The following is a 26,591-nucleotide window of genomic DNA, read 5'->3' as shown; positions in this document are numbered from 1 at the left end:
GTCAGCCTATGACAGCAAAAATATGTGGTGTACAGCAAGCCATTTAATTCAGCACATATTCTATATAACAGCACTCCCAATAGACCCCAACCACTGCATACAATTAGCAAGTTCAGTGTTGCGGCATTAAATTAACGCTGTTGACGCTGTATTAGTTGAGTCGGGCAATAAAAAAAAAATCATTAAAAAATATTAAAAACTAGACAAATTTATGTTGAGAAAGGATATAGTCAGAAGTTAGTTCTCAAATACGATTGTGGATGAGAGAAACAAATTTAGTAAGCACATAGTAGATGCAGAGAAATCAGATTGTTTCAAGAGGAGGTTAGCCAAATTTGTGGATGATGATGGCAGGTAAGTTTTAAGTGTTGAGGAGGTGCCTTGTATAAGCCAGCTGACCTTTTGCAGTCTCCTTATTTACTGATGTTCTCTTATGTTCAGGTCAGCATCACCCTTGGCAACACTACCTGTACCTGATGACACCTGTGGGGTTGTGGGCATTAGTACATCAAAGCTGTGCTCCTCTCCGGGTGGCTTGGCTGCTTTTGTGCTCCTTCAACATGGTGTGGGAAGTGGCTATAAGGATTCTCTTCGTATTTGTTGGCATCGAGATTCTGGTGAGTCATTGCAAACTCTTAATTCTTGTTCTTGTTGGGGATATGAGGGCCTTGCAGGCTGTGGTGCCACATCCTTTAGTGCCCTAAAGGTGCTGGTAGAAAGAAGGTTATCTGGTTAGACTCTGGTGAGCTGTCTAGTCTTCAGGAGGAAGACCCTGGTGTGTTTGAGTGTCTTGAAGGCCAGTTCGGGGTCTTGGGAACTACCCAGTAGGTGTTTCTCGCTCTGTGGATGTGGAGTGATGCCAGTGAGTGGAGGAGAGCAGTGCAGTGGGAGTGGTGGTGATGGCAGTGTAGCAGCAGGTGTTTTGGAGTGTCTGCCTTTGTAGGGGCACCAGGGGCAGTGAGGGGTGTCTGCCAAGCCTAGCCTGTGCATGTGAGCATGTGCATGGGGGGTGAGGGGAATGGGAGGCAAGAGCCATCAGTGTAAATGTATAATAATGTAAGGAAGGAGGTCCTGCCCAGCACTGGGCAGCCATCCTTAGACCATGGTGTCAGTGTGTGGAGCCCAGGGGAGACTATTGAAGAAAGAGGGAACAAAGGACCTAATGGGGAGGTTTTCTCCAGAGTGAGAAAGGAGGGTGGGGTGATCCAGAGGGTTGCAAAGAAGGAAAGGGCTCTGTCTACAGAAGGGGTGTATTTTTTATATGGTAGGGAACCATGAAGTCAGAGGAGGAAGGAGTGGAGGACATGGCCGCTAGGGGTGGAATTTGAATAGGGGTTGAGGGTGGACCATCATCCTGAAGAATGACCAAGCCCAGGAGAGTGAGGAAACAGAGGACAGGGGAGTACAAAAGAATGCCCAGGTAGAATGTTTCTCATCAAGAATAACACATTTGCACTGGGCCTCTAGGAAACAGAAGCATCTGTGAAGGGGAGGGATGGGGTTCCTAAACTATGCATTAAAGGTGTGGTGTTTGGCCTGAAGGGCTGCTGCACACTTTTAAGACCACAAAGAGACTCTGAAAGTGTGGGTGGGGAGGGAAGTGACAAAGTGAAAGTGATGAGACCCAGCGTCCAGCAAGGTGTTCATGAGGTACCGAATTTGGTCTTGTGTAGGAAGGGAAGTGGGAGGGGTAATTGACTTTAACTCTAATGAAAAGGTGCCCCAGTCTCCTTTTTTGAATGACCAGTGAAATCTGTATGAAAGGGGAGGGGGTGGTGCCACTGATGAGGACATAACTGATCAGATCAGGTCACCTGATAAGGACTGCAAGGCCTGTTGTGGTCTCTCTCTCTCTCTCTCTCTCTCCCTCTCTCTCTCTCTCTCTCTCTCTCTCTCTCTCTCTCTCTCTCTCTCTCTCTCTCTCTCTCTCTCTCTCTCTCTCTCTCTCTCTCTCTCTCTCTCTCTCTCATGGTATCAAGTATCAAGTAGGTAAGCATTACATTGTTTGCAGAACGTATGATATTTTTTTTGTGCTGAAATATTACGATGAGTTACGAGCAAAGCAGCTTACAGGCAGCCTTCTGGAACATATCTCACTCATAACCCAAACACCCTCTGTGTGTGTGTGTGTGTGTGTGTGTGTGTGTGTGTGTGTGTGTCTATATATATATATATATATATATATATATATATATATATATATATATATATATATATATATATATATATATATATATATATATATATATATATATATATATATATACACGCACACACACACACACACACACACTGTCATGGCAGACAGAGAAGTCAACGTAAACGGGTGCTCCTAAAAATCCAGCCATTTACGTTGCTGAGAGCTGCCCTAGTGGAAATACAGAGGTGAGAGTTCACACTGGTTCTACTCATTGCTGTCCTGTCTCCAAAAGTGTTTTGTAGAAAGCAGTTGAATTGTTATAATGAGTGGTGAAGAGGGGGCTACTTCGGTCCCCACTATGTTGTTTACACCAACGGGGACCGTCCTGAAGGCGAGACAGAGAGACTTCTCAGGATTTGGGTAAGAGGACCGAAGGGTCAGGGAAGCAGTGATGAGAAGGAGAATTATCACATTGGAAACCGAAATTAAGGAAATGAAGGATAGATTTGACAGGATGGAGAAGATGGTTGAAACTTTGATCACCGAGAAGGGGGTACGACAATCTACATAAAAAACTAACGTTATATGAAAAAAAGTGATGGAATATGAAGGAAAAGTGGAAGAGTTGAATGTAAAACAGGAAAATTAGAAGAAAGAACAAGAGGAGAAAAAGATCAAATTTAGGAAAATTGTGGAGGAACAAACAAAGGCAAACAACACAAAGCTAACAGAAAAAGTTGTTCAAGTTGTAAAACAGAAAGAAAACTTGGTGAGAGACACTGTGGATATGAAAAAGAAATATTGTGGTATTCAGCCTGAAGGAAGAGTGTACACTTCAGTGGACTGAAAGAGAAAAGAAGGAAAAGAGATGTGTGGAAAAATTAGTGGAGACGTTACAAGAAGAAAAGAGCTAATTGGAAAGATCGAAGAAAGTAAAAGATTGTGTAGATATGTTGAGGGTGGACAGCATTCTATGAAACTAAGGTTCAGGTCACAAGCGGCAGCTGAAGAAACAATGAGTAAATCTCGGAAACTGGCCAAGGTGGAAGAATACAAACAAGTGTGGATGAAAAAAGATAGAACCAAAGAAGAGAGAGATACTATAAATGAACTAAGAAAAGAAGCAAATGAAAAAAAACGGAAAACTATCAGAGATGGAGAAAAAACAGTTCTTTTGGAGGGTTATGGACATGAGGTTGAGAAAGTGGTACAGGAGGGAAGTAAATGCAGAAGGGGAAGACTAAAAGTAGCATACATGAGCATAAATGGACTAATGTCAGCAGTTTTGGAACTAGAAGACTATTTAAAAGAGGAGAAACTGGATATCATGGGAATTGTTGAAACTAAATTGGCAAGTGAAGGGGATATATTAAATATTGGTGAAGGAAAATACAACCTCTGGATGAGAAATAGAAAGAATAAATGGGGAGGAGGTGTGATGTTTCTAGTTAGGAAGGATTTATTAGTGGAATTGGTCACATATGGGGTGGAGGAGGCAGAAGTATTGAAAATAAGCTTAAGACAGAATATGGGAAAATACCGTAACGTTGTGGTAATTTATGTTCCTTCCTATCCCAACTCTTGGAGAGAGGATGAATATAAGAAAATGCCTGAGGACACAAGGACATGTTTGGCAGAGCTGCTTGAGGAAAATAATGATGTACTCCTGATGGGGGACTTTAACTGTAAAGAGATATCTTGGGAGAATTGGACCACAGAAGTCAGTGAGTCATCATGGGGGAACAAGCTACTAGACCTGGCTATTGAAAATTTCCTGACACAATGGGTTGCAGATGACACAAGATTTAGGGGAAATGAAGCACCTTCAAGGCTCAATCTAATTTTCACCAAGGAACAAGAAATAGTAGAAGACCTTAAATACATAAACCCAATAGGAAAAAGTGATCATATGCTGATTCAGTTCACAGTTATGGATAATAACCCCAGTATAAGAAAATAGGACCACAGAAGAACACAGAAAAACAAGAGACTGGACCTGTAGAACAATTATATAAGGATGAGTAACGAATATGTCAAAACTCGCAGAGATGAGCAGAAAAATTTTTGAAAAGAATGTTGTGGAGAAATGTAAAGACCAACCAAAATTATTTTATAAATTCATTAATGGAAAATTAAAGAGTAAAGATGAAATAAATACAGTTAAAGCTGGAGAAGAGACAGTGGATGACCCAGAAGAGGTAGCTGAAGTGATTAACAGATACTTCCACTCTGTGTTTACTAAGGAAAATTATTTCAGAGGTGAGAGGACAGCGTTAGAAAAAAGGACCAACTTAAAGGAGATTAAAACATCAGTAGATGAAGCCTAGTCAAACTCTTTCAGCTCTATCTGTCAACATCTACCTTTCCTTCTTGCTGGAAGTTTGCCTATATTCAACCTGTTCCTAAAAAGGGTGACCGTTCTAATCCCTCAAACTACCGTCCTATTGCTTTAATTTCTTGCCTATCTAAAGTTTTTGAATCTATCCTCAACAGGAAGATTCTTAAACATCTATCACTTCACAACCTTCTATCTGATCGCCAGTATGGGTTCCGTCAAGGCCGCTCTACTGGTGATCTTCTGGCTTTCCTTACTGAGTCTTGGTCATCCTCTTTTAGAGATTTTGGTGAAACTTTTGCTGTTGCCTTGGACATATCTAAAGCTTTTGATAGAGTCTGGCACAAAGCTTTGATTTCCAAACTACCCTCCTACGGTTTCTATCCTTCTCTCTGTAACTTCATCTCATGTTTCCTTTCTGACCGTTCTATTGCTGCTGTGGTAGACGGTCACTGTTCTTCTCCTAAATCTATTAACAGTGGTGTTCCTCAGGGTTCTGTCCTGTCACCCACTCTCTTCTTATTATTCATTAATGATCTAAACCAAGCTTCTTGTCCTATCCACTCCTACGCTGATGATACCACCCTGCACTTTTCCACGTCTTTTCATAGATGTCCAGCCCTTCAGGAGGTAAACATATCACACAGGGAAGCCACAGAACGCTTGACTTCTGATCTTTCTAAAATTTCTGATTGGGGCAGCGCAAACTTGGTATTGTTCAATGCCTCAAAAACTCAATTCCTCCATCTATCAACTCGACACAACCTTCCAGACAACTATCCCCTCTTCTTCAATGACACTCAACTGTCCCCCTCTTCTACACTGAACATCCTCAGTCTGTCCTTTACTTATATTCTGAACTGGAAACTTCACATCTCATATCTAGCTAAAACAGCTTCTATGAAGTTAGGTGTTCTGAGACGTCTCCGCCAGTTTTTCTCAACCCCCCCAGCTGCTAACTCTGTACAAGGGCCTTATCCGTCCATGTATGGAGTATGCTTCACATGTCTGGGGAGGTTCCACTCATACTGCTCTTCTAGACAGGGTGGAATCAAAAGCTTTTCGTCTCATCAACTCCTCTCCTCTAACTGACTGTCTTCAGCCTCTCTCTCACCGCCGCAATGTTGCATATCTAGCTGTCTTCTACCGCTATTTTCATGCTAACTGCTCTTCTGATCTTGCTAACTGCATGCCTCCCCTCCTTCCACGGCCTCGCTGCACAAGACTTTCTTCTTTCTCTCATCCCTATTCTGTCCACCTCTCTAATGCAAGAGTTAACCAGTATTCTCAATCATTCATTCCTTTCTCTGGTAAACTCTGGAACTCCCTGCCTGCTTCTGTATTTCCACCTTCCTATGACTTGAATTCCTTCAAGAGGGAGGTTTCAAGACACTTATTCATCAATTTTTGACCACTGCTTTGACCCTTTTATGGGACTGGCAATTCAGTGAGCATTTTTTTTATTAGATTTTTGTTGCCCTTGGCCAGTGTCCTTCCTACATTTAAAAAAAAATAAAATAAAAAGTAAAGAATATGTTGGAAGACCTGGATGTAAGGAAAGCAATGGGTCCTGATGGTGTCTTGAGTTGGATTTTAAAAGAGTGTAGCTCACAATTAGTCTCAGCGTTGCACGTTATAATTAGCACTACCCTGGTAAAAGGTAGAGTGCCCATAGACTGGAAGCGGGCGGATATTACCCCAATCCACAAGACTGGAAGTAAAGAAGATCCATTAAATTATAGACCTGTATCACTCACAAGTGTGGTGGCGAAGATTTGTGAAAAGATTATCAAGAACAGATGGGTGAAATACCTAGAAGACAACAAGGTGATAACAGAGAAACAGTTTGGTTTCAGAAAAGGAAGATCTTGTGTTACGAATTTGATAAGTTTCTACTTGAGTAATAGATATAGTGCAAGAGAGAGATGGATGGGACAACTGCATATACTTAGATCTGAGAAAAGCACTCGATAAAATTCCACGCAGAAGACTAATATGGAAATTGGAAAAAATTTAAGGACTCAGTCGATCACTGTTAAAGTGGATGACTGACTTTTTGACAAACAGAGAAATGAGGTCAGTAATTAAAGGTAGCAGGTCGAACTGGAGAACAGTAATAAATGGAGTCCCACAAGGTTTGGTACTTGCACCAATTATGTTCACAGTTTATGTAAATGATATGACAGAAGGTGTAGAAAGTTACATGAACCTTTTTGCTGATGATGCTAAGATTATGAGGAAAGTAACAAATGAAGAGGATGATTGCAATGCTTTAAATCAGGACTTGATTAAGATTAATGAATGGTCATTGAGGTGGAATATGGAGTTTAATGCTAAAAAATGTAGTGTGATGAGGTTTGAAAAAAGTGTGAAAAGACCAGTTGGCAACTATTACTTAGGGAATGAGGAAATCTCTATAAGATCAGAAGAAAAGACCTAGGAGTAATCATTACTGATAATTTATCATTTGGGAAGCACATAAACAAAATTAGAGGAGAAACATATAATCTGCTGAGAAACATCAAGATAGCATTCTCCTATATCGATGAAGATATGATAAAAAAAACTGATAATAACGATGATACATCCGAGATTGGAGTAAGCAGCATTAGTGTGGTCACCAAGTTTGAAAAGGATACGAGAAAGTTAGAAAGAATCCAGAGAGCTGCAACTAAAATCCCTGCAAGCTTAAGAGAGTATAGTTATGAGGAAAGGTTGAAGAGATTGGGCCTGACTACACTAGAAAAAAGGAGGGAAAGAGGTGATTTGATAGCAATATATAGAATATTGGAAGGAATGGAAAAGTTGGACAGAGAAGTCCTCTTGATACCAGATACGAGAGACACAAGAGGACATGGAAGGAGATTGAAAAGGAGTGTTTGCAGAAGAGACATCAAGAAACATAGCTTCCCACACAGAAGTATAGCATTGTGGAATGAACTTAAGGATGAGACTGTATGTGCAAAGACAATTCATAAATTTAAAGAAAATCTAGATAAAAGTCGATATGGAGACAGGACAGCATGAGCCTAGTGTGGCTCTTGTCCTGTATTTCACAACTAGTTAAATACACACACACACACACACACACACACACACACACACACACACACACACACACACACACACACACACACACACACACACACACACACACACACACACACTCACACACACACACACACACAGACAACTATCCAGACAACTTCCAGACACTTCCAGACAACTATCCCCTCTTCTTCAATGACACTCAACTGTCCCCCTCTTCTACACTGAACATCCTCGGTCTGTCCTTTACTTATAATCTGAACTGGAAACTTCACATCTCATCTCTAGCTAAAACAGCTTCTATGAAGTTAGGTGTTCTGAGATGTCTCCGCCAGTTTTTCTCACCCCCCCAGCTGCTAACTCTGTACAAGGGCCTTATCCGTCCATGTATGGAGTATGCTTCACATGTCTGGGGGGGTTCCACTCATACTGCTCTTCTAGACAGGGTGGAATCAAAAGCTTTTCATCACATCAACTCCTCTCCTCTAACTGACTGTCTTCAGCCTCTTTCTCACCGCCGCAATGTTGCATATCTAGCTGTCTTCTACCGCTATTTTCATGCTAACTGCTCTTCTGATCTTGCTAACTGCATGCCTCCCCTCCTTCTGCGGCCTCGCTGCACAAGACTTTCTTCTTTCTCTCACCCCTATTCTGTCCACCTCTCTAACGCAAGAGTTAACCAGTATTCTCAATCATTCATCCCTTTCTCTGGTAAACCCTGGAACTCCCTGCCTGCTTCTGTATTTCCACCTTCCTATGACTTGAATTCCTTCAAGAGGGAGGTTTCAAGACACTTATCCACCAATTTTTGACCACTGCCTTGACCCTTTTACAGTACTGGCATTTCAGTGGGCTTTTTTTTTTTTTGATTTTTGTTGCCCTTGGCCAGTGTTCTTCTTACATAAAAAAGAAAAAAAAAACATATTTTTGGGGGGTTTTGCTGATACTGCTATTATATTTTAGACAGGTTGTAATCAAAAGCTTTTTTGTTTTATCAACTCTAACTGACTGTCTTCAGCCTTTTTTGCATCGCAGCAATGCTGCATTTTTTGCTGTCTTCTACTGCTATTTTCATGCTAACTGCTCTTCTGATCTTGCTAACTGCTTGGCTCCCCTCCTCCAGTGACCTCACTGTACAAGACTCATCTTTCTCTCATCCCTGTTCAATCCACCTCTCTAATGCAAGAGTTAATCAGTCCTCTCAGTCATTCATCCCTTCCTTTGGTAAACTCTCTATTTTCATGCTAACTGCTCTTCTGATCTTGCTAACTGCTTGGCTCCCCTCCTCCTGTGACCTCACTGTACAAGACTCATCTTTCTCTCATCCTTATTCAGTCCACCTCTCTAATGTAAGAGTTAATCAGTCCTCTCAATCATTCATCCCTTCCTCTGGTAAACTCTGGAATCCCTGACCTGCATCTGTATTTCCTCCTTCCTATGACTTGAACGGTTTCAAGTGTGAGATTTCAAGATACCTATCTTTCAATTTTCAATGATTCTCTTGACATCTCTTTTGAGACTGGCACCTCAGTGGGATTTTTTTCCTTCTTTTTTTGTTTCTCTTGGTCAGTAAACCTCTTACATAAAATATTGTGTATATATATATACGAGAGAGAGAGAGAGAGAGAGAGAGAGAGAGAGAGAGAGAGAGAGAGAGAGAGAGCCAGGACGTAACTCACAGGAAAACAGCACAATAACAGTCCTCAGCATGTGGAGTTTGGAACAACAAGTTGTGAACAAGATATACAAGACATGAACAAAAAATCTTGGAGTGTTTCCATGCCTATGATCCATTTGATAAAACACTTTCACAATTTTGACCTCTGTCCAGGAGATCGGCAGCCAGAGAAGGAAATGGAATAAGTTGTGATGAAATTGACCTTGTTGGATATGAGATACAGAGAGACCTAGACAGTCAGTCCTATGAAGGTGCTAAAGTAAAAAAAAAGGAGCAAATGACACACACCCAGGAATAAAAGTGGGCGAAAGCAGAGTTTAGTCTTATTTCTTCAATATACAGCTTTGGCACAGCAGGAAGATGAGGATATTACAGTTTACTTTGCAAATGATATGATGCCATTGCCATCCTCCCTGTTCAAGGACTCATTCGTTAGGAAAACAGACAAGTCAGAATTGAACAGCAATTAAAAGAAACCTGAATAACATCATTTTGGACTCTCCTATCCAGTTACAACCACAAGGTGTGAACATAATTGATGGTGGCTTGCTACTGCATGTCATCAAATGGAAAAGAAATTCACTGTAATCAGAAATCATGAATCAGTACAGTTCTTCCCTGATGGCCAAGTATGGGATGTGCTGTGTTGCATTTGATGGTTATGAAAAGCATCCAGTCAGAGACCATAAGCACAGTTGTCTCCAGAAGGGAAAGGCATCAGCAGCTATTGTGGTGTCTGAAAACCCCCAGGCACACAAAGGCCAAGAAGCATTCTTTGCCAGTCATCAGAACAAGACACAAATCATCAGACTTGGCAAAGCACCTGGAGGTTATTAACCATTGTGTCAGGATAAGTGATGATGATACAGATACTAGGGTTGTATCCTGTCTCCTGGAATTCGCTCACAATGGTCAGACTATAACAACTGTTGCAGAAGATACTAATGTGTTCATTATGTTGCTGCACCATCGGGATAATGTCCTGGCCAATATCTACACCAGAAATAAAGGCAAATGGCAACAACCTGGTCAAATGATTAGTATGAAAGAAGCCAATGCATCTATACCAGATCTCATCCAGAGGCATATTCTCTTCATATATGCATGTAGTGCATGTGACAACCTTTGCAACCTTTGGCCAGGGAAAACTGCATCTCTTGAATATTTTGGGAAAGTGTCCAGAGGTACAGAGTTTAGCTAACAAAAATCAATAAATGTGATTCTACTGCAAAGTTGGAGAAGCTGGACAACTACTCTTCTATTTACTGTATGGCAGAACTGAAGAGGATGCACTAACTAATCTGTGATATGCAAGGTACATGGCAATGATGGCTAAGTCAAACAGAGATGAGCCACAAAAGTTGCCCCCTACTGAACATGCAACACACTACCATAGCTTGTATGTTCATTTTCAGGCTGTGAATTGGACCAATCTAACTAATGACTGTCTAGAAGCTACAATATGGGTTGAACAATAGAAAATTATGTTCTTTTCCCTCATTGTGACTGATCTGTATGATGCTCCAGCCAAGATACTTCACTTTATTCGATGCAAATGTAACTCCACTAGTAAGAACTCTTGTGGTTTACAACAATGCTTCTTTTGGAAGTATGGACTGAAGTGCATAATGGCTTGTGATGAGTGCTGTGGACAATCATACAGTAACGTAACACTTGTGAACTTAGTTGATGAATATGCTAATGGTTTTCTGGATGCTTAATAGCAGTAAGTGATTAAGGTATAATCTTCTGGTATCAGTGATAGGTTAATGTTACAGAGGGCACCAATCTTTCAGTTAAAATAACTACTGCATGGCGAAATTGAACTCAGGAACATGTGGCTCTGCACCTTACTGTGGAGCCACATGTTCCCCCATCCTCCTTGACAGATCCAAAGATCTATCATTAGGAGCTCTGAACTCTTTCTGTTAGGAAACAGCTTGCTGTGTCATGAGACCAGTAAACAACAATGGGTGAATAAGGCAGCGCACTCACACACACCTCTTCCTTGACAGGAGGAGGCAGTAGGCACCTGCCAAAACAATAATTACTCACAGTGAGGTCTAAAGCACTGTTCAGGGGGTGCTGTGAACTTATCATTAAACCCAGCTGTGACCTCACTGAACATTTCCCTTTGTGTCTCACAACACAAGGGGGCTGTCACAGCCTGCCCTCTGAAGACAACTCTCTTCGTCTACACAAAACTACAAGCACTTAATAACATACACACCCTTCACTCAAAATTTCAAAATTATCATGGCAACTCCTACACCAGCCTCGGAGTCCCCACCTGGGGAGGGGACCATAAATGTCCCCAGGTCGGACTGCCCTTCTGTCGACGACCCTAAGTGTCTTGACAAGCCCCTCAACTTTTTCTTCATTAACTTCTGCAACATTCGCGGTCTAAGATCTAATTTTCAATCTGTAGAACACCACCTCTCCTCTTCTAAACCTCATCTTCTTTTCCTCACTGAAACTCAGGTGTCTGAGGCAACTGACAGTAGCCCCTTTTCTGTTCCCTCCTACTTTCTCTATCCACATTTTCGATCAAAAAGCTGGATGTTGAGTTTATGTGCACAATGGCTTAACCTGCTCTCGTGCCCACGCTCTTTAATCTTCAGAGTTTTCCACCATCTGGCTATGACTACAGAGTCACTCTCAATCTAAATTTATCTGTGCTGTATACCTCTCACCTAACTCCTCTGACTATAAGAAATTCTTTGACTACTTAACTTCCAAAGTGGAGCACATTCTGACTCTCTTTCCTTTTGCAGAGATCTCCATTCTTGGAGACTTCAATGTTCACCACTAGCTTTGGCTTTCTTCTCTCTTCACCAACCATCCTGGTGAACTAGCCTTCAACTTTGCCATCCTCCACGGCCTAGAGCAATTGGTGCAACACCCTACTTGTATTCCTGACCATCGTGTAGATACACCCAACATTCTTGACCTTTTCCTGACCTCTAATCCTTCTGCTTATGCTGTCACCCTCTCTTCTCCGTTGAGCTCCTCTGATCACAATCTCATATCTGTATCTTGTCCTATCGCTCCAATCCCTCCTCAGGATCCCCCTAAGCGAAGGTGCCTCTGGCATTTTGCCTCTGCCAGTTGGAGGGACCTGAGGAGGTATTTTGCTGGTTTTCCTTGGAATGACTACTGCTTCCATGTCAGAGACCCGTCTTTGTGTGCTGAGCACATAACATAGGTGATAGTGTCTGGCATGGAGGTGTACATTCCTCAGTCTTTTTCTCGACCTAAACCTTCCAAACCTTGGTTTAACACAGCTTGTTCTCGTGCTATACATGATAGAGAGGTGGCCCACAAAAGGTACTTAAGCCTTCCATCAACAGAATCTCATGCACTTTATATTTCTGTCCAGAACCATGCCAAGTCTGTTCTCCAACTAGCCAAAAACTCATTCATTAACAGAAAGTGTCAAAATCTTTCAAGATCTAACTCCCTTCATGATTTCTGGCATCTAGCCAAAAATATCTCTAATAACTTTGCTTCTTCTTTCCCTCCTTTATTTCAACCAGATGGCACCACTGCTATAACATCTATTTTTAAAGCTGAACTCTTCTCTCAGACCTTTGTTAAAAACTCTACTTTGGACGATTCTGTACTTGTTCCTCCCTCTCCTCCACCCTCTGACTACTTCATGCTACCTATTAAAATTCTTCGCAATGATGTTTTCCATGCCCTCGCTGGCCTAAACCCTCGGAAGGCTTATGGACCTGATGGGGTCCCTCCTATTGTTCTCCGAAACTGTGCCTCCATGCTTGCACCTTGCCTAGTCAAACTCTTTCAGCTCTGTCTTTCAACATCTACCCTTCCTTCTTGCTGGAAATTTGCCTACATTCAGCCTGTTCCTAAAAAAGAGTGACCATTCTAATCCCTCAAACTACCATCCAATTGCTTTAATTTCCTGCCTATCTAAAGGTTTTGAATCTATCCTCAACAGGAAGATTCTTAAACATCTATCACTTCACAACTTTCTATCTGATCGCCAGTATGGTTTCTGTCAAGGCTGCTCCACTGGTGATCTTCTGGCTTTCCGTACTGAGTCTTGGTCATCCTCTTTTAGAGATTTTGGTGAAACTTTTGCTGTTGCCTTGGACATATCAATAGCTTTTGATAGAGTCTGGCACAAAGCTTTGATTTCCAAACTACCCTCCTACACGTCTGACTTTCATCTTGATTGCACCACCGACATCCTGCCATCACTGTCTCTTTAGAAGGTTTCTTAGCACTCTTTCTCTAGTTTTAATCTCTTGCTGCTTACTGTTAATTTATAACATCATATTTTCTTATCTTAACCTGTTTTCTTTCCTCACCCTCCATTTCTTGTTCCAATCTATATTACTCTTTCTCTATTTCCTGTTTCAACCTGTGTTCTTTATTTTCAAGTTTTTCCATTTTCTTCAAACATTATACCTTATCCATAAGGGCTGCTTGCATTGCAACTTCTAGAGCAATAGATTGCACAATAGAACTTGATTGTGATATATGGGAACTCAGGCTTGGCATTTCAGACTTACTAATTTCACAATTCACTAGTACCTCTGCACCGGTGGACTCATTCATGTTGAGATTAAATCAGCTTTAGTACAACTGCTATCAAGGCAGCTCCTTGATTGCTCCTCCTTAAGCTGTATAATATGATATTCTTCTGTCATACTTTGATAACTAAAACTCCTTACTTGTTCCTTAGGGTAGCTGAATGAGATGATTTTGGAAGTTTAGTGTGGAGATAAGCACATATTCTTGAACATAAATCTTGAAGTTTCCAAGAACTGAAACTATTCTTGAAACTGTAATCTTGAAACAGTAGGAACCTTACATTTATAATATGCTTCAGGTTTATTGGAATTTCCTACATTTAGTTGGACTTTAATTCCTGAGCCTGACTACCTGATATAAGTTGCTTATTTCAGAAATCTTACTTTTATTATAAATATGAATGGCATACAAAAATAATGTAACTGAATATACATGCATAAGTGTTAATACATACTTTTATCATAGTTAATGTATTTTACAAAGTGGCATCTGTATGATAAAAATTGTGCAGACTCAGCAAAGTCCACAAATGATGGGTGCATCACTTCAATACTGCCGTTCATGGGCAATGGTACTTTTGGAGTAAATCCACCTGCACCATACTCATAGTAGGCGTGGTGTGAATTGGTGTGAATTGCCATCTTTGATTCTGGGACACAGATCTCTCATTCATACTAGCAGTTGTGTCTCAGTTTGTTGCTAATATAAGCATGGTTAAATCTTTGTCACTTAGGATGGCTGTTATCAAAATCATGCTATATGTTTCTCATCTGTCATCTTATAGAGCATAAATGGAACCCTACCATGGCCATCCCATTAGTGATATGTATATACAGTGGAACCTCGGTTCTCAAACTTAATTTGTTCCTGAATGCTGTTCGAAATCCAAAATGTTTGAAAACAGAAACTATTTTTCCAATAGGAATCAATGTAAAATGGATTAATCCATTCCCAGACACCAGTCTACCCTATCTTAGCAACTTATGACAAATGCTCCCACAACCAAGATGGCTGCTTCACAACATCTCCAGTTCTTAAATTATTTATCCAGAAAGGATGTATTGAATGAGCTTAGTGACACAGAACTCATCAGAAGATACTGTTTAGACCAATCTAGTGAGGGAAGCCTTACAGAGGGACACAGAGAAGAGCAACCCACTTACTGCTAAAATGAAGGTGATCATAACACTTAGACATCTTACTGCTGAGAAAAAGAAACTACTGGAAAAATGCAGTTGTGTACTTAGACATCTTGCTGCTGGGAAAAAAAAACTACTGGAAAAATGCAGTTGTGTAGTAGTGATGGCGTTGAGTGTCATCGAGAGAGCCACAGGTGGCTCAGGATTACTCCTGAGCGTTGAAAACTGTTTGTTTACATTGAGGTTTTTCAATAGGATCACATTTACCTTATTTCAAAGATTGAATTACTGTCTTACACTCTGTGTCTGCCTTCCAAATATTTGAAAACGTGATTTTAAAGTAGATATTTATAGAAACTATAAATTAGTAATGGACAACAGCTTTTGCTATGTCTTTTAATATTTGAAATTAAGTAACTTTGCTCTAGAACCAAATTATGGTACTGCAACCAAAGCAATATTTAGTTCAAAATTTTGTTCAAAAACCAATTTGTTTGAAAAAGGAGGCGTTTGGTAACCGAGGTTCCAATATATATATATATATATATATATATATATATATATATATATATATATATATATATATATATATATATATATATATATATATGATGTCTGCCTATTGATTGATTAATTGGTTGCAGGTATTTTCTAAATTTTCTTTTCTACAGGTCATGGCATTCTTCTTGAGGCCAATGCTTTCTGTTGGACTGCTGTGTGTAGGGCTATGGCCAGTTATCATGTACACAATGCAAGGCACTGTTGAACGATCCATGAGGCTGGTGTGGATTGGAGCCTGTGTCTTGCTTGCTTCTTTCACCTATATGCCAGTTGTGGGCAGAGAAGCATACTACCCTATGGTGTAAGTTGTTTACAACCATTCAAGTTATTTCCATTACATTAGAGGCAAATATGTGTGTGTGTGTGGGTGTGTGTGTGTGTGTGTGTGTGTGTGTGTGTGTGTGTGTGTGTGTGCATGTATTTATCTAGTTGTATTTATCAAGTTGTAATTTACAGGGCCTGAACTACGCTTGTGTGGTCCTGTCTCCATATCTACACTTGGCCAGTTTTTCCTTAAAAGTTGTGCACACTTGTTGCCAATACAACATCCTCATTTAGCTTGCTCCAAACTTCTATAATTACTCTGTGGGAAAACTATATTTCTTTGTTACTCAAGCATCTTCCTTCTCGTAGTTTTATTGCTGTGTCCTCATATGTAATTGGTATTTCCTACTTCTATTAGCAGCATTTTCTCATTATCTATTTCTTCCACTCTATTCCACAATTTATAAATTAATATTAAATCTCCCCATTCTCTTCTTTATTCCAATGTTGGCATATTCATTTCCTTTAACCTGTCTTTATATTTAATTCTTCCAGTTCTGGAATCATCTTTGTTGCCATCCTTTCTATCCTTTCTATTTTTTTCATGTTTCTTCTTGTGGGGAGCCCACAATGATTCAGCATATTCCATTTTTGGTCTAATCATTGTGGTAATTATTTTTTCATCATACCTTTATCCATGTAGTGGAATATTGTTCCAGTATTTCTCACCATTCTATATGTATCCTTTCTACATGCTTCTCTGACTGTTGACTATCACTCCCAGATCTTCTTGTACTTTTATTACTTCTTCATTTCTCATTTTATATGTTCATTTTAGTCTCTTTTTACTTTTTTCCCGTTTCCATTACATGACATTTCTTCACATTAAATTCCATCTCCTATTTCTTATTCCAATCCCAGATTATACTCAAATCCTCTTTTAGAATTTCACAGTCTTTCTTGTTTCTTATATGTCTTTATAATTTTGCATCATCTGCAAAACAAGCTCATGTAACTTTACTCTTTTCAGCATATCATTTATGTAGATCAGGAAGAGTATTGTTGCCAGCACTGATCCTTGTGGTACTCCACTATCTACTTTTCAATTTTACATCTTTTACCACTGTTTTAATTTCTCCTCCCTTTAAGTAATTTTCCACCCATTTTTTCTATTTTTCCATTTAATCCTCCTATATTTTCTATCTTTTGTAATAGTCTGTTGTGGGGAACCTTGTCAAAAGCATTTTTTACATCTAAATACACACAGTCTACCCATCCATCCCTCTCCTGTGTTATATCAGTTACTCTTAAATAAAAGCTCTTCAGATTGGTTACACATGACCAGTTTTGTCCAAAGCCATACTGTTTTCTGTTATTATATTATGTTTTTTAGAAATTTTGTCCACTGCGTCTTTATCACTTTTTCACAGATCTTACATAATTTGCTGGTCATTGATACTGGTCTATAGTTTAGTGGTTCTTGTTTCTTTCCATGTTTGTAAATTTTCACTGTTTGCTCTTTTCCATTCCATTTGATATGGAGCACTTAATTATATTATATTGGTTCAGTTAACTGTTTCCTGCACTCTTTTTAAAATGAAACCAGATATTCTATCTAGTCTTGTTGCTTTTCTCTCTTCCAGCTCCTTCATTTTATAAACTTATTTCTGTGTGTGTGTGTGTGTGTGTGTGTGTGTGTGTGTGTGTGTGTGTGTGTGTGTGTGTGTGTGTGTGTGTGTATTGTTACAACCACAGTTTCCAGCCCCTTCACAAAGCTGCCACACCTGGACTAGCTTCCCTGAACCACCTCCTACATGTACTCAGTGCAGGGCTCATATACAGGTGTACAAGGTCCTTTGTGACTCCTGCACCCTTTTCACAACCAGTCATAATCCAGGTCACACTAATTGAGGTCGCCAGACATAGTAAATACTCTAACAACAGTTAACTCCCACAGTTGTGAGAGGATTAACAAAAGGGAAAACAATTATAATAAGTCATAACACATATATGGTTGAGGTATAACACCCTGCTGGACAATCACCTTCATTAACAAAACCCCTTACTGTCCAACAGAGTGTTATAGCCTCAAGCCAAATAGTGTTGTTTACTGCCTCCTGGATGGCAGGCCTTGTCAGGATCTGAGGAGCAAGTAAAGTTCACTACACAGCCAATTACTTAAGTTATCTGCAAGTCATGCATCTTCCAGAAGCCTGGCACAGTAACATTTAACACTAAACAAGCTCACTAACAAGAGACGCAACTACAAACAAGTGCCCATGAACACACAGGAGGATCATTCACTGCTCATTGTACAAGAGCTCACCTTGCACACACACACACACACACACACACACACACACACACACACACACACACACACACACACACACACAGCCAAGGAGTCACTTCCCTGGTTATAGAGTGTGCTATAAACAACTACCCTCTCTGGTGGGCTACTATGGAGACTCCTATTCTATATGAGTAAGCTGGGGCATACAGCCGGTAATGACTCACTTATCCCCTTAATTAAGACAACTGGCCTTACTAACTCTTATTATCTTAGGAACTTCAGGCTACGCGTCCAGGACACATCTAAATCTCGTCCCCAGCCTGTCTCTCTTCTCATATCTCTCTCTCTCTCTCTCTCTCTCTCTCTCTCTCTCTCTCTCTCTCTCTCTCTCTCTCTCTCTCTCTCTCTCTCTCTCTCTCTCTCTCTCTCTCTCTCTCTCTCTCTCTCTCTCTCTCTCTCTCTCTCTCTCTCTCTCTCTCTCTCTCTCTCTTTATTTTCTCATTTGTTTTTACCACTTACTTTCTTTGTTTTACATTGTGTTGTCTTGCTGCACACAACAATATATATATATATATATATATATATATATATATATATATATATATATATATATATATATATATATATATATATATATATATATATATATATATATATATATATATATATATATATATATATATATATATATATATATAGTCAGTAAGCCCTCATTATACCAGATCTCATCATAGGGGATTTCTGGATTTAACAGACATGTATGGCCTGCAGACCATGCATAAGATTTACCGGTTAAATGTTAGTAAATGAGGTGAAACATCCAGCCAGTGGCCAGGATATTAACTGTATATTATTGATAATTCACTAAATGCTCACCACACATTCCAAAGTATTTTACATCAGGTACATGTTTGTCATCATCACAAATATTTAATTACACTGTGATGTGTTGGCATGTTTGGAGCTCCCTTCTAGTGGAGCTCATCCTGGTAAGAAATCCTGGTATGTGGTGGTGGTGACAAGGGAGTGAGTGATGGTGGGAGGGAGGGAGGGTGTGGGGTGGCGGTGATGGTGGTGTTGAGCACACACTGCACTGGCCAGGGTTATGTTGTCTGCCATAATTATGGTATTTCTGCCATTATTTAGTGTTTGTCTGTCATCCGCCATACATTGTGTACCATACATTACGACATAATGTATAGAAAAAAAATGTCATAATTTTCACATTGCTGTAAAATAATTTGGGCTGGCTGGCAGCACAACCCTGGCACCCACACACTGCTTCTGCCTCAGTCTCACACCAGCAGATGTCATTAGAGGTTTCCATAAGATTTGTTGTTTCATTTATAACAAATAAATTATATGCTGCATAATTTACATCCAGAGAGAGAGAGAGAGAGAGAGATGGATGGAAGGAAGGAAAGGAGAGGAGGGTAGGGAAGGGGGAGGGAGGGAAGGGAGAGGAGGGTAGGGCATGGCAGCATATGAAAAGTTTTTACAAAAATGCCTGTAATACCCACTGGCCCCAAAAAATCTCAGTATCTTCTTCCTGTTGGTTGGTGGAGGGAGATCTACAATGTCTTTAACCTTGGCTTCCACAGTTCTCACTTCACCTTTCTCTACCTTGAAACTTAGGTATTCCACATCAGCTTGCACAAAATGACTTTTCATTAAGTTCAGAATGAGATTGGCATCATCCAGCCTCCTGAATACTTCCTCCAGTAACTTCACATGTTTCTCCCAACTCTCATTGTATAACAAAATGTCATCTATATCCCTTCAATCCTTTTAGTACTCTGTTCATCAGTCTCTGAAAAGAGCTTCCACTGTTCTTCATCCCAAACGGAAGAACTTTATACAGATACAATCCATCCACGGTGATGAAAGCTGATATGGCTTTTGCCCTCTCAGTAAGTCCTACTTGCCAGTACCCTTTTAACAAGTCAATTTTTGTTATGAAGTTTGCATTACCCACATGATCTATACAATCATCAACTCTAGGGTTAGGATAAGCATTAGGTTTTGTCACCATGTTAACCTTTCTATAATCTGTACAAAAACAGAAACTCTCTTGACCAGTTTTGGGCACTAATACATATAGTGAGCTCCATGGACTTTCACTGGGTTCAGTCAAGTCATGCTCCAACATATACTCCACTTCCTTTCTCATGATTTCCCTTTTTCTTAGATTAACTTTATAATGGTGTTGTTTGATGGGTTCAGCCTCCCCAACTTCTACATCATGTACCACCATATTTGTTTTTCTGGGTGTATCAGGGAACAAAAAAATAAATTTTTCAACAATCTCCCTAATCTTTTCCGTTTTTTTGTAACTCCATGTGTCCCAGTTTATCATTCAAATTTTCTAACATGGCTGAGTTCTTCAGCACCATTCCCTCACACCTACTCAGTTTCATTTCAGACCAATCCTCTTCCACCTCAGTGGTTACGTTCACAATATTCACGCTTTTTACTCCTTTTTCTACTTCATTTAACTTTTCTCCTTTCCTTTAATGGAAAGGCTTAAACATATTTATGTAACACAACTGGTTCTTTTTCTTCCTCCCTACAACATAATTCACATCGTTCACTTTTCTCTCAATCTCCCAAGGTCCACTGAACCTGGCTCTGAAAGGGTTACCTTGCAATGGGAAAAGGACTAAGACCTTATCCCCAGGCTGGAAAGATCTGGCCCTTACCTTCCTGTCATACCAGCCTTTCATCTCAACCTGACTATCTTCCAAATTTTCTTGTGCAATTTCCCTAGCTCTCATTAATCTGTCCTTGAAATCTGATACATACTTCACCACATTAGGAGGCTCCTCTGCCCCTAACCATTTTTCTTTTACCATCCTCAAAGGACCATTCACCTCATGCCCATACACTAACTCAAATGAGCTGAAACCTGTTGACTCTTGCACACTGTCTCTCAACACAAACAAAGCAAGTGGCAATGCCTCATCCCACTCAACACTCATCTCCTCACAATATATGCTGAGAGTATTTTTCAGAGTTGGTGAAATTTTTCTACACAATCCTTGGACTGGGGATGATTAGCACTCGATAGCTTCTGTTCAACCTTCAGGCCCCTTAGAATTTTCCTGAGCATTCAAGAAGTGAAATTACTTCCCTGGTCTGATTGCAACACCTTAGGAATTCCCACCCATGAGAAAAATTTCACCAATTCCCTCACAGTGTTTTTTTAGAGTTCATATACCTGAGGGGAATGGCCTCAGGGAACCTGGATGACATATACATAATAGTCAGCAAATATTGGTATCCCCTCCTGGTCCTTGGCAAAGGACCTACACAGTATACCACAACTTTACTGAAAGGCTCCTCAACCACAGGGATAGGGTGAAGGGGTCAGGTCATATCACCTGGTTTGGCTTGCCCACCTTCTGACATAAACCACAAGTTTTACAAAACTCATTCACATCACCTCTCACTTTGGGCCAGTAAAAATTACATAATTTTTCCTAGGACTTTTCTGACCCCCCAGGTGTCCTGCCAGATTTCCTTAATGTGCCTTTTCCAATATTTTCTTCTTATACACCTGTGGCACCACAATCTGCTTTTTCACCATCCAGTGATCTGAGACTGGAACATTCAAGGGACTCAACTTCTCATCAGCACACTGTTATCCACATAGTAACCCACATAATCATCACAAAGCTCACCCAGCCTTTTAGCCTCATTCCAAACAGGCTTCAAGCTTTCGTCACTTTCCTGAGCTTTTATCAACTCACTCTTCTCTACCACAAAATCAAGGTTAGGCTCCACCTGGCCTACAACCCTTTCATCACTCGTATGCTCTGGGCTATTTCCTTTTTCATCAGGTTCCTCAAACAGGGCGCTCAGGTTTTCATCCTCCTGTGTTGCTCCCTTGGTATCCACAAGTCCCCTTCAGGCCATTGCTCAGGTCACCACACACACTGGGAACAATTCAGGCACCTCCACTTCCCCCATTCATTGAATGAGGGACTGCTGCTGGAATGGTGTTCTCTGTCATCCCTACCAGAGGACTATCTACCATCTGAAGTTTAGGGATGACTCTACCTCTGCCCAGTTCATTGCCAACCAACATATCCACTCCATCTACAGGCAGTGTCTCCTTCACTCCAACCGTTACCTCTCCAGTGACGTATCCACAGTCCAGCCAAACTTTGTGCAGGGGGATACTGAACTTCCCTTCTGCACTCTTGCACAAGACCTCTCTGCTAGTGCTGGTCTCCTCACTCCATGAGAGTACACTGTTTAAGACCAGGCTCCTGTATCTTGAAGGATATCTTCTCAGGGCTTCTCTCCACTTTCACCATGCCTTCACTGGTGAAATGCTCAAAGCCCTCATCTGTGGCTCTTCTGGTGTTTGTGCATTCATATTTTCCACATACTTCACCAGGCCCCTTTGGGTGGCAACTGCTCTCACTGACTTTGGCCTTCCCTTCAGACACTGGTACTTCCTATGCCCACTTCCCCCACATCCAAGGCACTTAACTGCACCTTCATTACCACTACCCTTCTTGTAGTAAGTAGTGCTTCCCGGCCCAGTCCTGTGCAGCATAGGCCACAGGTTGTGGTTGTGTGGCAGGGGCATATTGTAATTGTGGGAAAAATTATAGTTGTTAGGACAGGGCAGGTTTGACCTGTGGAATGATCTCGAGCTCATCTGGTGGTCATTCCTATACCTCTGATGACCATCACTTTTGTTGAAGAATGACTTTCTCCCTCCATTGTATTCACCTCTACCCAGTCCATAGGCTTCTGCATCCATCTTCCATTAAATCTCTCACATTATGTAATATGAGTTCATATTTTAAACTAGGGGGCACCTGGTCCATAAACTGATCCATCAGCTGAACTCCTTTCATCTCCTCGACCGTAGTGACTTCCTCAGCCTTCATCCACTGTTCCAGTTTAAGATAACACTCGAGCCATCTTGAAATAAGTGGCACCTGGGCGTTTTCTAACCCTGCAGAATCTTTCCCAATACACTCCCGGACTTACACGGGTTGATCCCAACACCGCTTCCTTTATTACTTTATAATCATTCACCTCTTGCTCACTCAAACTCGCATATGCCTCCCTGGCCTTTGCTTCAAGTTTAGACTGGACCAGCAATGCCCACTCATGTTCATCCCATCCCCTCAACTTTGCAGTTTTTTTCAAACTGAAGGAGATCTTCTTCCTCCTCTTCCACAGATAGGCATATAGATTACTCTTCTTTCTATGTTCCTGGTTCCTTGAACACCGTTTCCTGCCCTGGCCTCTTAATTTAATTCCTTTTTCTCCCCTTATTTTTTTTATTTTTACTTCTTTCTGGATTTGTATCTACACTTGCATCTCTTCTTCTTTCTGCATTTGCTATTAAATTTTCATTAATTCAAACTTTTCACAAGTAGAAAGACCATCAGTTCTGCCAAGTGTACCCAGATTTATCCCACTCACCCCAGCACCATCATTTTTAAACCAGCTCCTCTCCATGAGAGCATTTTTTTTACTCCACCTGCATTTCCTCCTTTTTCTTGGATTTCAACTCCACTTGGAACTTCTCATCCACTAAACACATTTCCTCCTTGGTTAGCAGATACAAGGCATGCACACTCCTTGACAGAAGGAACATTTAGCTGCCATGATTACAATCACTACACTTCACAAAATATTCCTCCAAATATTACACCATTGGCTATTCAACCCCAACAAAATAGCACCATAAAATTATATACATAAGAAATACATACATCATTTAAAGAAATATTTCACACAGGTAAATTCCTCTTACTGACAATTACCATGTAACACTCATTACACCCCACAAAATATTCAATATCCCGGACAGGGCCCCATTTCTGCCATGATCCCGGCTATCTTTCCAAGAAAGTGGACATTACCCTGATCCCAGAAAGTTCCCTGATCCCAGAAAGATCTGGATTTTTAAAGGTCTCGAATACCTACCCGACCTATCCAAAATCATCAGCTATTAAACCCAATCTCAAAACCCTTACCTTGGCACAGCACACCAGGAATCACCTTAATACCAGATCAGTGTTGGGGTAGAAAACACAATTATTCTAAATAATAACAGAATATATTAATAATAATGTTAACTTACAAATAAACTGAGGTAATACACACTTAAAAGAAATTAGGGAATAAATTTCTACCCTAGACCAACACAGGGTAATTCCCACACTCAGTTACTGTACGTTTCTCTTTACTCAGGATCTTATATTGCCTCCCTTACTTGAGTCTTTCATAACCAAAATCTCATGCACTTTATTTTTCTGTCCAAAATCATGAAAAAGATTTGTTGAATTAGCCAAAATCTTTCATCAGTTGAAAATATCAAAAATCTTTTTACATCTAATTCCCCTCAACACTTCTGGCACCTCACCAAAAATATCTCCAACATCCTGACAACACCAGGAATAAGATCAGCAGTGTCATGAGAAATATCTGTGTTAGAAGAAACATAAGAAATAAAGAGTAGAAAGTCATGAAAGGACCTACTTTCAAAGACTTCAAAAGAACCAAGAAGTATGCCACTCTTCAGAGAAATCAGGGCACCAGTTAGGTTAGTCACTAAGACATCAGTTACATGACCATCATGGACACAAGAGAGAGTACTTTCAAGAGCCAATCTACGAACGCAAACAGAGTCTGGCATAGATAAGATGCACGTGTCAGCAGGCGCATTTACCACGTGAATGGGAAGGCGAACAGCACTCATAGGACCCACACATTGATCCCTGATCACACCGGCAGAACAGACTTCTGCAGCATAGACTGAACATTTCAACTCTATAAAATCAGGAAATGATGAACTGTGATCTGTGGAGTGTGAATGTGAATGGTGTGAAGTGTGAACAGGAGATTTAATGGCTAAGAGTGGAGCCAAAATATCCATTGCATAGATAACATTATCCTTATAAGAAATAGCATGATGTTGGGGAAACACATCTATACCATGAGTCACAAGCAAATCAAGTCCTAAGAGACCATTGCTGTTGAGTACAAAATCAGAGGTTACAAAAAAATGTGCTTTAAACAGAGGTAGATGATTTGCAAGAGACAAGGGGAGAACAACTGTGCCAAGGACATGTGAGGAAGAACCTTGTACACTGAAAAGATTATTGTTAGCAGACTGTAAGATAAGGTTAAGTAAGTCCTTAACCACTTTGCTCTGAATGCTTAAAAAACGTGCATTACTCAAATACAGTGTAGGCCCATGAGCAGTAACTTATTTAATTTCCAGTATAATAATATAACTCTCTCTCTCTCTCTCTCTCTCTCTCTCTCTCTCTCTCTCTCTCTCTCTCTCTCTCTCTCTCTCTCTCTCTCTCTCTCTCTCTCTCTCTCTCTCTCTCTCTCTCTCTCTATATATATATATATATATATATATATATATATATATATATATATATATATATATATATATATATATATATATATATATATATATATATATATATATATATATATATATATATATATATGTATATATATTGTAATGTACAGTGAGATAAAGTAACATAAAAAGAAGAACATAGTAAAAATAATGAGAGAGAGCTAGAATATGAATGCCAGATGTACAATTAAGAGTGGCTGCTCGCTGCCATTAACTTACCATAAGAATTTCCATGCCTAGAGACTCCCCTTCCCTGATTAATTTACCTTACTTCCCTTTGTTCAGTCAGTTTCATGCTCACATAGTTTGCAGCAGAAGAGTTGCCCTTGACAAAGAAATAGTCAGTATTCATCTAGCCCCCTTTGTTTAATTAGTAGAATTTTTAAAAATAAAGTGTTTTGTTCAAGTAGAGACCGCGTGGGGAGCAGTGTGTTGGTGTATACCCCCTCCCCGTAGCAGCAGTGCAAGAAAGTTTTCGGAGCAGTTTCCCACAGAGTCAGTCACTAGGAAACAGTTGGGAGAAGCAGACATACTGAGACATGTTCCAATATTTAATGGAGACTGGGGCAGGATACCAGTTAGCTGGGTCAGTTGCTTTAAGGGGATAAGTGAGTCACTACCGGCCATATGCACCAGCCTCTTTATATAGAATAGGAGTCTCCATAGCAGTCTGCCAGTAAGTGTAGTTGTGTATTACACACACTATACCCATGGAAGTGACTCCTTGGCTGTGCAAGTGTGCAGGTCAAGCTGGCACAGTGAGCAGTGACTGATCCTCTTGTGTGTTTGTGGGCACTCTTTCGTAGTAGTTTCTTATGTCTTTTGTTAGAGACCCTGTTTTGTCTTAAATGCTGCTGTGGGCTGATGCAGTTCAGCTACAGAGGACTTGAGTAATTAGCTGTGTTGTGAACTTACTCCCTCCTCAAGTCCTGACAAGGCCTGTAATCCAGGAGGCAGTAAATGATATTATATTACTCGGCTTGAGGCTATAACACTGTTGGACAGTGGTAGGTCTGTCACAGTGGGCGGAAGCCCAACAGGTATTATACCTCAACCATATATGTGTTAACTGTTTTTCCTAGACGTGGTTGTTGATTCTTCCGCAGCTGTGGATGTTAAGTGTTGTTTGGAGTATTTCCCTTGTCTATGGGTCAGTATAACAGTC

The 26,591-nt window shown here is 40.4% G+C and overlaps 1 protein-coding gene across 5 annotated transcripts in view; it reads left to right on the top strand.

The window, feature by feature from the left end:
* The window catches only part of LOC135093267 (GPI ethanolamine phosphate transferase 1-like), a 293,072-nt gene that overhangs the window by 154,426 nt on the left and 112,055 nt on the right, over positions 1 to 26,591 (top strand). For all 5 annotated transcript variants that reach the window (XM_063992366.1, XM_063992367.1, XM_063992369.1 and 2 more), the window contains exons 9-10: positions 442 to 617; positions 15,572 to 15,762. In XM_063992366.1, the coding sequence (XP_063848436.1) occupies positions 442 to 617; positions 15,572 to 15,762 (367 nt within the window). The remainder of the gene's footprint in view (positions 1 to 441; positions 618 to 15,571; positions 15,763 to 26,591) is intronic.

This window comes from Scylla paramamosain, chromosome 42 (genome assembly GCF_035594125.1).
Source record: "Scylla paramamosain isolate STU-SP2022 chromosome 42, ASM3559412v1, whole genome shotgun sequence".
NCBI lineage: Eukaryota > Metazoa > Arthropoda > Malacostraca > Decapoda > Portunidae > Scylla > Scylla paramamosain.
The sequence above is the reverse complement of the archived record's forward strand: the minus strand, read 5'-3'. Positions and strand labels throughout refer to the sequence as shown.